This window comes from Terrapene carolina, unplaced genomic scaffold (genome assembly GCF_002925995.2).
Source record: "Terrapene carolina triunguis isolate 2854851 unplaced genomic scaffold, T_m_triunguis-2.0 Scaffold85, whole genome shotgun sequence".
NCBI classification, from domain to species: Eukaryota; Metazoa; Chordata; order Testudines; family Emydidae; genus Terrapene; species Terrapene triunguis.
In genome coordinates, this window is record NW_020664436.1 from 62,531,789 (window position 1) to 62,545,949 (window position 14,161).

The following is a 14,161-nucleotide window of genomic DNA, read 5'->3' on the forward strand; positions in this document are numbered from 1 at the left end:
AGAATAAAAAAACCCAAACCTTTTACTTTATTATACCAAATAAAAAAGCAAGTCTGACATAGATAAATGCTGAATTTCCTGTATTTACTTTTCCTAATGTAAAGTAAATCGCATTTCTTAGTGCAAATTATGGTATATGTAAAGTGTGGTAGATAATAATCTGTTGCTAAAGCTATGTAAAACAAAAGGATCTTGAGATCTCAAGGCTAGGGTTGCCAACCCTCCTGGTTTGGCTGGGAGTCTCCCGGTCAAGGCTCTATCTCCAAAGTAGAAGCCAAACCGGGAGATTTTAGGTGCTAAAAGTCCGGCGGCACAGGGGGGATAATGCAGGCTCCCTGCCTGCCCTGGCCCCACGCTGCTCCTGGAAGTGGCCGGCATGATCCTGCGGGGGCGGGAAGGGTTTCTGTGTGCTGCCCATGCCCCGAGCTCCAACTCCACAGCTCCCATTGGTCAGGAATGGTGGCCAATGGGAGCGGTGCCGGCAGGCAGAGGCAGTGCGTGGAGGGGCGGCAGGGACGTGCTGGCCACTTCCGGGAGCAGCGCACAGAGGGGCCAGTGTGCGGACCCCTTGACCTTGTTTACCTCCAGGCAGATCCCGGTCGGTGGTGCAGCAGGGCTCAGGCAGGCTCCACTCCTGTCGCTCCCATTGGCCACACTTCACGACCAATGGGAGGTGTGGAGTTGGCGCTCGGGGCGCGGGCAGTGCGCGGAGACCCCTGCCCTCCCCTGGGGCCACAGGGACATGCTGGACACTTTCGGGAGTGGCGCGGGGCCAGGGCAAGCAGGGAGCCTGCCTTAGCCCCACTGAGCCGCCGCCTGGGAGCTGCCCGAGGTAAGCGCTGCCTGGCTGGAGCTTGCACCCCCCCCCATCCCCTGCCACATGCCTGAGCCCCTTCCTGCACCCAAACTCCCTCCCAGAGGTTGCACCCTGCACCCCAACCTCCTGCCCCAGGCTCATCCCGGAGCTCCCTTCCACACTCCAAAACCCTCGGCCTCAGCCCAGAGCCTGCATCCCCTCCCACATCCCAACTCCCTGCCCCAGCCCAGTGAAAGTGAGTGAGGGTGGGGGAGAGCGAGTGACAGAGAGAGTGGGGAAATGGAGTGAGCGGGACGGGGCCTCGGAGAAGGGGCGGGGCAGGGGTGTGTGGGTTTGTGTGATTAGACAATTGGCAAGCCTACTCAAGGCACACTTTTGGCTTCTAACATCCTTTTAACATCCAGTTAGCCAATTGAACGCAATGAGTGAATACTGTTCTCTTACCAGGGTGGTTGGTTCTTGATATACCTTGAAAAACAAATTAAAACTTTTTCTCTGCAAATGCCTGTTTGTTTCAATAGACGTATCTTTTTAAAACTGAGTCACAAGTCATGTGAAAAGATACCAGACAGAATTGAAGTTTTGGCATTACTTTTCTTCCCATTAATCAGTCCTAAACCTCTTCCTTAAATAGGAAAAAAGAAAAAGACAATTTATATCTGGGAAAAGGTTTCTTTAAAATAGCTTCTACTTCATTTTTCAGGATTCTAGTCATAAACTATTAGAGCAAGTTGAATAATTTCAATTAACAGTGTAACGTTGTAGCATCTTGAAGTGGAACAGAAAATTTTCTGGAATACAGTCAAATCTAAATGTGCCTGTGCATCATTTTGGATTGATCTGAGCTTCTATGAGATATTAATATACATATATCCAATATCTAAAAAGATTTACAGTGAAATTTTAAAGCATGCAGGCCCAAAAGAGTGAGGTGGTTGTTTTTAATATTGTGGTTCACTTGGCTGAAACACTAATTGAGTAACACAATTAATGCCCTTTCTTACTTCCATGAAAAAGGCACAAATTTACCATATTCACATGAGATGCCTCTTAGCAAGGTGAACAAACAAGTTAGCTCATGGACAGCTTTGTACCAGTAGGCTTTAAATCACTGTTCAGTACAGAAGTGCTTTTTAATGTGTTTACAATGGCTAGTCCGAAAATGGTGCAGTGGTTGACGAGACTGTTTTAGTCCAACTGCTCGACCTGCTCACATGGGTATTCTTGCCTTGGGAGTTTCTTGTTTAGTTCTTTTTTTCCCTTTTGGTGTGGCTTTCTTATAGGATAGTGCAATGGGAAGCAAAGATTCTGTGGAACTTCAGAGAAGCATCACAAGGATACAGATAAGCAAGAGGCATATTAAAATAAGACAAAAATTTATAAAGAGCTCCTGGAGCTTTTGGCGTGTTTGTGGGTTCACCTCAATAGTTGAGGCTCTCCTCATGGCAGAGCGGGTTATGTGCTGGACCTTCTCCATGGCAACAGGAAAGCAGAGAGCACAAGTCAGGTTTTAGAAGAAGTGCAGGTAAAAAACAGAAGTTGTCAGGAACAGTGCAAAGTGGTTATTATCTTCAGATTTTGGTTTAGAGAATCTGTGTGGAGCTGGGAAAGCAGGAAAGTGAAGAGTTAGAAACACAAAAGTAAAGTGTTTTGATCAGTGCATGTGCAGATTGTATTCATGTTATAATAGTGCCTGAAAGAAAAAGTGAAGTTACTTTCCACAGTGTGCTACACATTATTTTCACTTAAAAAAATGATTTTCAAGACAGATAAGACAGTGGAATTGCACATGCAACCTTATGAGTGAGTTATTGAGTGCCTGCAAAACTGAGGTGGAGGCCCTTTATGAAATGGGACTTGTGGATGTTCAGCACTTCTCAGAATTAGTCCAGTAGGGCCTAATCTGATTTCCTTCAGAGTCTATGGAAAGACTCCCCCTGTCTTCAGTTGCAGTTGGTTCTGGCCAATTAGGAGGCAGGATGGTCTTGTGGATAAAACCCACAGGACATGGAGTCAGGAAATTCTGATTCTTTTTCTGGCTGTGTCACTGACTACTTATGTGACCTTGGACAAATCATTTAACTTCTCAGTGCCTCATTTTTGAGGGGGAGTGGAAAAACTAGTCTTGCTAATGCATTTCCTTTCCAAGTAGAAAGAATTTCATGTGTAAGCAAATGCTGTGGCAGCGTCTAATATGTATCATTGATATGGGAAATTTCTAGTAAAATGATCTTGAAGGACGGGCAGTCTGAGACATGAGACTTTTCTTCTCTGAAAGTACTAACGTGCACTAAAAATGTCATGCCCAAAGGCAGAGGGGTGGTGCTGCAATAAATGCATGGGAAAATATAACTTTTTAATTTGTTAGCGATAGATACAGTGTTGCTTGAAGTGCTTTTTATAAGAAATAAAGAGAAGATCGGTATGCAGTACTTTCAGGAATGCAAGTTATATTGAGTTTTAAAAAAATAAGCCCCCAAAACATGCTGTAAGCTCTTCCGGGCAAGGGGCTGTCCTTTTGTTAGGTGTCTGTTCAGAACCCAGAACAACGAGGGCTCGATCCATGGCTGGGGCTGCTAGGCCCAACAAGAATACAAATAATTGAAGATCATGATGGTAACCTCAAGCTGCCCTTGGGTAAATACGTTTATTCACCATAAATTTTTCTCCTAGGGGAGAATTTGCCCCTCGATGTTTATATTCCATATATCTTTATGTATGCAGTGTAGCTGTAGCCGTGTCGGTCCAAGGATATTACAGAGACAAGGTGGGTGAGGTAATCGCTTTTATTGGACCAACTTCTGTTGGTGAGAGAGACAAGATTTGAAGCTGCACACAGCTCTTCTTCAGCTCTGGGAAAGGTCCTCCCAAGGTCACAATACAATGCCAGGTGGGACATAGTGTTTAGCATAAGCAGTTACCAGATATTGTAAGGGACCATTCAAGCCTGCTAACTACTTATGCTAAAACAGTGATTCTCAAACTTTTTTGTACTGGTGACCCCTTTCACATAGCAAGCTTCTGAGTGCGACCCCCCCCCCCTTATAAATTAAAAACACTTTTTAATATATTTAACACCATTATAAATGCTGGAGGCAAAGTGAGGTTTGGGTGGAAGCTGACAGCTCACGACCCCACACATAATAGCCTCACAACCCCCTGAGGGGTCCCAACCCCCAGTTTGAGAACCTCTTTGCTAAACAATCGGTTCCACCATGCATTTTGCTGTGATGCTGGGAGTATAAGAAGGGCTCTGTGTAGCTTGAAAGCTTGTCTCTCTCACCAACTGAAGTTGGTCCAATAAAAGATATTACCTCACCTGCCTTGTCTCTCTATATGGCAGATATACTTTCTCTGCTCATGACCCAAATAAGTTTATTGATAACAGCTATATTTTAAGATATATAGACTCCTGCCACTGCATCCATATAGACTGGGGGGAGACCAATCCTTAGCAGTGGCCATCCCACAAATGGCATTATAACTGCTGTGTGAACCATCCTGACTGTAAAAGGGGGTGGATGGAGAGCAGCACAAGGAGGCTTCCATTACACATCCAGACTCCAGATCCATAAATTTGCTTGCCAGTCTGGCTAAAAGGATTCATAAGAAATATCATACAGTGAACTTCATGAAAACTTTCAACCTATCTTTTTTCCTCTTCTCAAAAATCTGTCCACAGGAGAGGAGGATAAGGGGCTGTTAGTTCATATCCACTACTATTGTATGCTGTGACCAGGATCTGTTTTCAGCATCAAAGACTGCTATAGCATTTCAAAAACTGACTTAAAAGTCAGATTGCACATAGATATATTAATAGCTTTGGTTGGTTGAATGTGGTGACATCTTTTCCTAAAATTAGATTCTACAATTTTAGTACAGTATATGACATCAAGAGCTTATTTTTAGTTGCCACTTTAATTTTTCAGCTTAGTTTGACTCTAGATAAATGAAAGCAGGTATAGCATAAACACTTAAAGTGCTTGCCCAGCATATTCTATTCAGTTATTTGTCTGGTTTGTGTCTCTCTTGTGTAAGTGCAGTAAAAGCAAGACAGACGTGCAAGAATTCTCAGATGACTTGACTGAAAGTTTATCCATTCGCCTAGCCTAATAGGGGCTAAGAGACACTAAAATGTTTATTCTGTTCCAGAGGAGGTATGCTAGTTCAAGCACTAACGTGTTTATACGGACACAAACAAGTTTGTTCAAGCAGTGCATAAGGTTGACACTTCAGACAACCATATTTGCTGGGAATTACTTCATCACAACCTGCTGTGCCATTATTTAATGGCGACCACAATTCAGAGAAGGCCCATCATTTAGTAAGTCATATTAAAAAATGTTAATGGTTTTTTTTGTTTTGTTTTGTTTTTTTAAACCTTTGGAAGGAGAGAGGAAATGTTAGTTAAATAGTCATTGGGCTTGATTCTCATATAACACTCTGGCTGTGTAAAGGATCCTTAAAGTGAGATAGTGGCATAAATGAAAATATGTACCTTTGTGTTTAAAGGATTCGTATTTTTAATGCTCTGGAAGAACAAGATGTAGGGAGTTCAGAATTCAGTAATTAGTGTTGATGTGCTAGAGGACCTATGTGAAGTTCTTAAAGAAGCACCAGCAGGGTTTCAGAAGCAATTTTGAGTGCTCTTGTCTTCTCCCTACCTAATATGTCTCTGTTTGGGAGAGGTTTTCTGATCTACATGTAGATCTATATGTCTACACTTCAATATGTGTTTCGCTATAAGGTGCTTGGTTTCAGCTAGCAAATGCATATCTTGCTTGTTAATCTTCCCTCGGTGTGCATAAAGAGAAATAGACTCAGTAACACAGCTGTGTGTGGATAACAAACATGGTCAAAAGGTACAGTCCAATATTCTATCATGAAGAATCATTTAATTAAAATGAAGGCCTATTCTTGCTGTATATCATAACAGCATAGAAATGCCCAAGTTTAGATCACTGGTGCTAATATTTTAGGTCAACACCATGATGAAACCTTGCGCACACACACACACACACACACACACAAAAATGTATCTCAGAAGCCAAAAGTGGGAGCTTCAACAGGAAGGCAAATTATATTTGAGATCTTATGTGCCAAGTACTATTGTGTTCAGATGCAGTACTGTCCTGCGTTGCCCAAGAAACAAATCTTTGGCTCCATCATTGAATGGCTGTGTTCATTCTTCTGGAAGACATTGTGCACACTTCATTGTTTAGGTAAAAGGCCAAATTGCTGATCGTACATGTCCGTATGTTAAGGTTACTTTACAGTTGTTCTCTTACAGTGGTTCAACAGATCGTCACTGTTGGGCTCCTAGCTGACAAGTAATTATTGTAGTGATTATGTGTGGTTATTTTTATCCGTTTCTGGGTACCCTTCATACTGAGAGGAGGTATGTGAACAAAGTTCAAAATCGTAGTGAACAAAGTTGAAACCTGTAGGCCAAATTCATTCCAGGTATAAGTATATTCACTTCACTTGGGTCACACAGGATAAATTTGGCTCCATTGGAAACCGTGATTTTAGACACGGCTTACCCATTTCCTGTCATGTTTACTAAATGTGGTAGTTAGATCAGTGAAATAAAAGGGATTTGACATGCATGATTTATTATCTTCCCATGTAACCAAACTAACTTGTGGCATGGAATAGTAAGACAGGCACAGGAAATGAACAGTAGATAATGAAGTATTTCACAGTAATTTCATTTTGGTAGCATGGTACAAAAAGCAGTAATCCTAGTTGCTTCCTTTTGAAAGTGAACAATTTAGTGACCGTCAGTACCACAGAGCAAAAATGCTAGTCAGTTGTGTGATCTGTGGCTTATGTATATTTTTGGAAGCTATTATCTAAAATAATCCAGCATACAACATACTTTTGGATTAATTGTTGTTCCTCTGGTCTTCCTACATGAAATCCCATTAATCCTAGTTGAGATGAGATGCTCTCTATAAATTCAGGTGAGGAAGAACTAAAAGGTCACGGTTTGTATTTGACAGTGGAAACTCGCCACCTCATACCAAAAGCAAAAGAAGAGCTAGTCAAGTATCTAGGATTAAACACTGAACATTAGCTGTGGGGGTGTAGATCTGGAGCCCCTGATCAGTTAGATGTGCCACGTGCAGATCCAAGAGGAAGCTGGAGAGTACAATTTGCTACTCTGCTCATGCACAGAAATCTGTAGGCAATGCAAAGGATTTTCCTGTTGTTTTCCCTCCCTGACAGGAGGATTTTGCTCTATTTATAGTTCCTTAAAAATATGTCTAATCCCAGCATATGTAACCTCCTTTTTGAGCCAGTGACTGTATTGATTCATTTAATTTTGAGAACCTTCTATGTCCTCTGAAGTCTCCTTTTTTTCAGTCTAGGAAGAAGAGGGAACATTAACTCATTAGACCACTAGAGGGCCTCTGTCTACTGTTTATGCTCCAGTTAGTTCAATAAAACAAGTGTTCATAAAAAAACAGGACTAGATCATAGGTGGTGTGGTGCTAGAGAGGCTCATAATGGCATCTAGCAATTTTCTGAAGTGGAACAATGCTTTGCCAATGGTCCACTGTTTCTTTGGTCACTAGCTGAATGTCTGTATATCCACCCACAGCATAGGAGCTTTCCTGTACCACTGTATTGTAGAGCCTCTGGTTGGGATTCTTTCTTATTCTCTGATTCAAGTGTTTCAGCTAGAGAAGAGTTCTGATCAAAGCAGCCCACTGTAGGAAAGGACTAGCACTGTGGGTACAATAAGTTGTTTCCACACCACGAGTGGGACAGTCATCTGATGGGAGCAACCTGAACATCAAACAAGGGAAGCTGAATTGGGGGAAGAGAATGGATAGAACTGTGTGAAGGATGGAGACTAGACCAAAATAGATGTCATGGTAGGGGGAAATGGAACACAGAAATAGAGTATGGGGACAGGAAAGGAGAAATGGAGCAGGAGATCAAAGGGATGAAGGGGCCAAACATGAACAGAGAGGGAAAGAGAAACAAGGGCAAACAAGGGTGTAAAGAAACAAGAAGAGATGAACTGAAGCTGGAGTACAGAAAACAGTTCATGAAAGGTAGAGGGAGTCCATTTTGCCAGAAATAGCAAGGACCAAATTTTAAAATTGCTTGGGGTTGCTTTTTGTTGAATGTTGTCCATACACTTTGATTTAATGATGGATGAGGGGGATACTTAGTGTGTGTGTGTGTGTGTGTGTGTGTGTGTGATATATATATATATATATATATATAAGTCTTCTGATGATGATATTTGAGGATCTTAACTGAATTTTCCTGTCTGGTATTAAGAATCTTTTGTGCAATGGCATTTAAATCAGACTAATGGATTCAGTGGTTAAGATGTCATAAAATGGGCTAAGTTCAGCTATTTCGTTGGCCATTTTCAGGGGCACAGGGAATTCTCCCCTCCCCCCACTTATTCTGTTTGATAGCTATTTTACCTCTGAAACAAGAACGGCAGCAAAATCAATGAGATAGAGCCTCTTCCTAAATCATAGGTTACTGAGGACCAACATAGGCTAGAGTGTCTAAATATTACACTGATTGGGTCCTATAAATACCTAACAGATATAGATATATAATATGTGCCTAATTACTCACTCAGTGACTGCAACAGTTCTAGTTGTGCATACATAGCTTAGATTCTTGTTTCTGAAAGTCACCCAACATGTCTCGTATGGTAATACCGATCATGATCTAATAAAATTAGTAATGATCTTGCTATATATATTGAGCCATTAGAATGGTTTTGTGGTTAACTCAAATCTGAGTTAAATTCCTAGCTCTGCCATAGACTTCCTGTGTGATCTTGGGCAAGTCACTCAATCTCTCTATATATCAATTCCCAATCTTAAAAACCGGGGAATAATACCACTTGCTTTTTCCAATTTGTTTGTTTGACTTGTCTGTTTAGACTATAAGATCTTTGGGAATGGAGCTCTCTCTCTTAATGTGTGCGTGTACAGCATCTAGTACAATGGGTCTCCAATCTCAATTGGGGTTCTAATTGCTACTGTAGTACTAATAATAGATAACAGAAATAGAAAGCAAGTAAGTGAAAATAGAATTGAGGCAAAGATAAAGCAATGAGAAACAATTTTTTCTTTCATAATCTTCTTAAAAAGAATGGTGTTGGGATGGAGCAAGGGGTGAGTTCAAGTGGGTAAAAAGTGATTTGATTTGTGGACAAATCCCCAAAAGCATACATATATCCCTGACCCTGCTTTCCAAAGCTCGGTCCTCAACTGGCATACATTTATTGTTTGATCAAATGCCATTAAAAACAAGCAAAACAAAGGTGTTTTGATTATTCCTATGTGGATGTGTTTGGTGCATTTGTCACTTACTTATGTTCTAAAAAGTACAGGAATAAGCACATTTTTGCCCTCTGTAATTATGGGCCCATCTTAATGAGCTTCATGTTTACCGGTAATACTACATTGAGGAAGTTCTATAGCTTTCCTGCAGAAAAAGAAATAAAGTTCCATTGGAACTCCTTGCCAGAGGATGTTGTGAGGGTCAAGACCATAACAGGGTTCAAAAAGAACTAGATAAGTTCATGGAGGATAGGTCCATCAATGGCTATTAGCTAGGATGGACAGGGATGGTGTCCCTAGCTTCTGTTTGCCAGAAGCTGGGAATGAGCGACAGAGGATGGATCACTTGATGATGATTACCTGTTCTGTTCATTCCCTCTGGGACACCTGGCAATGACCACTGTCGGAAGACAGGATACTGGGCTAGATGGATCTTTGGTCTGCCCCAGTAGGGCCGTTCTTCTGTTCTAAAGCATCTAAAGTAATGAATTTTAGACCAATGATGTACTACATAGGATATAATTTGTCTCTAGACATCTATGAAACACTCATTAATTTTCCCTTCTGCAGTACAGTATTTACAAAACTGTCTCTAAATATTAATAAGGAATCAGACAATTAAACCAAAAAGGCAGATCGTTGCTGTTAACTGTAAGTCAAATGTAATATTTTACATCTGTTTAAAAACATTTTTTTTTCATTTATATCACCAATGCTTTTGTTGTTACTCAGCATTCTTGGACAGCTACAAAATGGGTTATTAACCGTGCAAGCTATTGAGATTATGTATAGATGATGAGCCACATTCTAACCTAATGTAAATTAGCATAACTCCATTGAAGCCAGTGGAGCTATATTCATTTACATCAGACAAGAATCTCACCTGATATAGCCATGGATCTATTTTTATAAAGAGTCTAATAATACCAGGGCAGCTAAGTGCTATAGTTCTGTGTGTGTGTGTGTTATACACAGTATAATAACTCAAATTCCTTGTTGGTTTCTTAAATATAATTACTGTACTTAGTGTGAGCAAATCCCTATCTTTGTATGAAAAGACAAAATATTTGGTTTTAAATAAAAACATTTAAAAGGAAAATAAAATGTTGTTACCTAAATGTCCCGAGACAAATGCCTCTTGCAGGCAAAATGAGAAGTACTACTGCTTCCTTCTGGAAACAACTCCTATAACAGAATTACATAGTCTTCAACTAGTTATATGCTGCAAAGTTCACCATATGAACATCAAAGTGTTTCAGGAATAGAGTTCAAACAGTTCCCTGTTTGCACATGGATGATGTGTCCAAGTACAAATATCTGGGTAAATTCTTGATGAATACATTGCACACAACTCTCAGTAATGTTAATGGAATTGCATGCAGGCACTCCCAAGAGTGTTGGGAGAATATACTTTTAAATACAAAATATACAGTAGAACTCTGGTATTCATGGATCTTATCTTAAAATGTAAACATACATATATAGGTATATATCGATAGAAATACAGTGCTACTCTGAGAACAGATATAGGTTTAGAATGTACTGAGTCTATTTTTGTGTTTTGTAGTCTCCTGACTTCTTCTTAAAAAAAAAAAAAAATAGATTTCTCCCTCTTATTTAGGAAAATTCTTATCAGATTCCTAGACTCATGCAGTCATGCATGGATCCTTGGATTTCTCAACAAAATAAATTAACATGAAAATACAAAAACAAACGTAAGAAGTGAAAAAGAAATGTTCCTGTTTACCAGACATATCCTTTATTTATTCATTTCCTTTCTTTAATTAATAAAATGTATTTTTGCTCTATATTTTCTTTATAAAATAGGGTCAGATTTTAAACAGCTAAAACTTTTTCATGTGGTTTTTGTTTTGTTCTTGTTTTGTACAGTGCCCAAACACTTTTATGAATGATGGATGAGAAGGATATCTTATTTATAAAAATTACTTTTGATATTGAGACTCTTAGTTGTATTTTCCTGCTAGTTATTAAGAATCTTTTGTGCCATTGTATTTCAATGAAACTAATGGATTCAGAAGTTATTATCATAAAAAAGGTTTTAAGTTCAGGTTATATTGGCCATCAGAAAAAAAAAGAAGCCTTAAAAAGATTTCAGAACTGAAACATAGTATTTTACATTAAAATTTGAATACTGCAAAATTATTAAAGATCAGCATTTTAACCCTTCTTTATAATCAAAATAGGGGTCTATATATATATATCATATGTTAATTTAAAAAATGTCTCTTCTAAAAATGTGCTATAAGTGAATCAGTTTTTCTGATTTAAGACTAGGAAGGTGAACTTTCCTTAATTTGGGTTGCTAGTGGGCAACTAAACTAAAAGTAGAAACCTCAAAACCAAAAAACAGTAATGTAAACTCTTGAATTAAAAGTTACTTTTTAATGAGAACAGAAAAATTTGGTTTGTTTTAAAACAAAAGCAACAACTGCTAACAAAAACCTGAGTCGAGGTGTGGGAGAAATCATTAAGACTTCTGGTGGGGTGGTGATGTTTGCTTAATCCATTCCCCAAGGAAAACATAGCTTCATATTAAAAAGAAGAAGCTGATGATTTTTAAAAACAAAACTACCGTCCTTATTTTTTCCATTGCACTATTTTTTGGCTTGGAACAGTAATGCCTAAAATCTCTCCACTTTAAAAAAAAAAAAAAAAAAAAAAAAAAAAAAAAAAAAAAAAAAAAAAAGCAGCTGTAAGGGTTGGGTTTTATTTTAAATAAGCATTTATAATACAGGCTGCTCATTTTGCATAGAGTGGTTTAGTTTGGAAAACTAAAATATAATTGTAATAAGAAGAGATCCCTTACCTCTGCTGATGATTATTAGTGAGTTATAAGATAATGTGTTCTGAGCTGTGGGAAACTTTGTCTGGACTTCTCTGGCAACTTGTCTGAGTCTGTCACCAAGTTTGTAGGAACAATTGAAGAAGGTGGAGGAAAAAATAACAAAAGTTTGAGGCAGGGCTCATGATGTCATGCAGGAATTCAGAAGTTGTGATTGGTTACAACACGGCCTTCTAATACAGGGCAGTTGCTCATCTAAACTCATTATAGCAGTAATGTTAGCACTGAGGAAATGGGTTTTTTGTTGTTGTTTTTGCCACATTCTTTAAGAAAGTGGACAGGAGGAAAGCAGTCTGCATGGCCATGAACTGAAGAACTTGAGCAGTGATATGATCCAGTGTTTGGAAACATGGAGATGAGGCTGCATGCAAATATGTAGTATTTTTAGTAACTTATATAAAATTGTGATTAATTAAGAAAACTCTAGACAATTCTTCAAAATGGTGAATTTGCTACAACAATGACAAATATTTTCCCATAATAAAAATCCCCCTTTGAATATTTTGCTTTCATATAAATTATCTTTTTTTTTTTTTTTCCCCCCCTTCTGGGTCTTGAGCATCTTCACAAGCTTTGAACCATTTTCGTTTGTTAAAAAGTGTTTACTAAGGTATGTGGTGTGTATAGCTTTTAGTGGTGTTATACACCTGATCACTATCCTCTTTACGTCACAGTATGAGTATCCCTGTTGTGTTCTCGAAAACTTTCCTTCCCCACCACAGAGGAACTGATGCAGTTTGTGCTTCATTTCAGGATCTCCACACCCACAGACTAGATGTGGGGCAGGATTTTGCCCCAGATAAACTGAGAGGCTTTTAAATCTCCGCATATGCTTAAAATAGTTACTTCTCTTGCCCTTTACCTCAAACCAAATTATATTGTGGTCAGATATGATCATTTTTTATAAGAAAGCACTGATATTGTATTTGGCACTATAGTAAACAGAGGAAGATATGCTCCCTGCTCTATAAACCGTGCAGGTTAAATAGACAGAGAACACAAACCAGACACACAATAATGTGCTGAGAGAAGGATTCTGTCTTGCAGCATTTTTTAAAAATATAGTGCTTGCATTAAAATACTTTTTTTGCACTGTTATGATGAGCTTCTCTTAGACTTTACTCTTAGTTAAGTGAAGGTAGGGCCTGTGAAACTGTTACAATAACTTTAACATAACCAGAGCTTAAAGCTTTTATTCTAATACAGTAAATCTGGCAGTTTTCTATTGCCCTTTAGTATCAGGAACAGAAAATTTAAGGTTACATGTTTCAATTGAAAGTTAATTGAATGTCTCCTCAGTGAATGGTGGTGATTCTTTACTTGTGCATAAGGCCTCATAATTCACTTGTTGTGACAATGTTAGTATTATGGATCTCTGACATCTCAGGAGAAATGTATTTGCCCTTTATAAAGAAAGCATCCTATATTTATCACAGGATGTAGTCCTGCAAAAAGTTCATTTACCATTGATGGGTACATTATGGCGCTGTTCTCTTACTTGAGATAAAATGTACCACTTTTAGCAAAAGTACTTTCTTTAACTTAGTCAGCTGCTTCACTTCTCACTTTAAAGTGAAATGTCCCCTGTTAAAATCATTAGTGTTTAACTACAACACCCAGAATACCATTAACTGTAATTTATGTCCATCCCTTGTACAGATGGGCATAGCAAAAGCAGTGTTTTGCATTTATTCATTCCCAGACTTTTAACTTGTCTTTGATTTTTGATGCATTGGTCTGTTACTGCCACTTTAGGGGTGTGTCTGTGTACACTTCATAAGGATTTTTTTTTTTCATATATAGTATTGTGACATGTTGGGAAGGAAAAAATTGCCTTCAATCGAGTAGTTTCATCTAATTTATTAAAATCTGATACTTTTTTTATTGTGTTTAATTTATGACCAGGAAATAAATGAGAGAATAGTACAAACAATTAAACAGTGCCTTCAAAGGAATTTAATGAATCTCTTCTGTGTATTTCTAAAACCATTTTAGGACTCTCTACTCCAGAACCATTTAAAATATCTGAATAAGAAGTACAGATTCAGACTAAGTGAATGCTATGAGTATATCCACTGTGAATCTTGTGTCGATCATACTGATTGTAGACAAATTGGTCTTAGGTTTGACAAGTTGTTGCTATAGAACTTTGTT

At 38.7% G+C, this 14,161-nt stretch overlaps 2 protein-coding genes across 4 annotated transcripts in view; one reads left to right on the forward strand and one right to left on the reverse strand.

The window, feature by feature from the left end:
- CEP85L (centrosomal protein 85 like) overlaps positions 1-14,161 on the forward strand; it is a 201,623-nt gene that overhangs the window by 124,184 nt on the left and 63,278 nt on the right. The gene's annotated exons all lie outside the window — the stretch shown is intronic.
- On the reverse strand, positions 1,901-12,065 carry PLN (phospholamban). Of its 2 annotated transcripts, XM_024205370.1 has the most exons (3): positions 11,972-12,065; positions 10,258-10,329; positions 1,901-2,419 (listed from the first exon to the last, which is right to left on the reverse strand). In XM_024205370.1, exon 3 carries the CDS (start codon positions 2,292-2,294, stop codon positions 2,136-2,138), a length of 159 nt encoding a protein of 52 aa, XP_024061138.1. In that variant the 5' UTR covers positions 2,295-2,419; positions 10,258-10,329; positions 11,972-12,065; the 3' UTR covers positions 1,901-2,135. The 2 variants fall into 2 exon arrangements, with proteins under 2 accessions (XP_024061138.1, XP_024061139.1); XM_024205371.1 differs by lacking the exon at positions 10,258-10,329.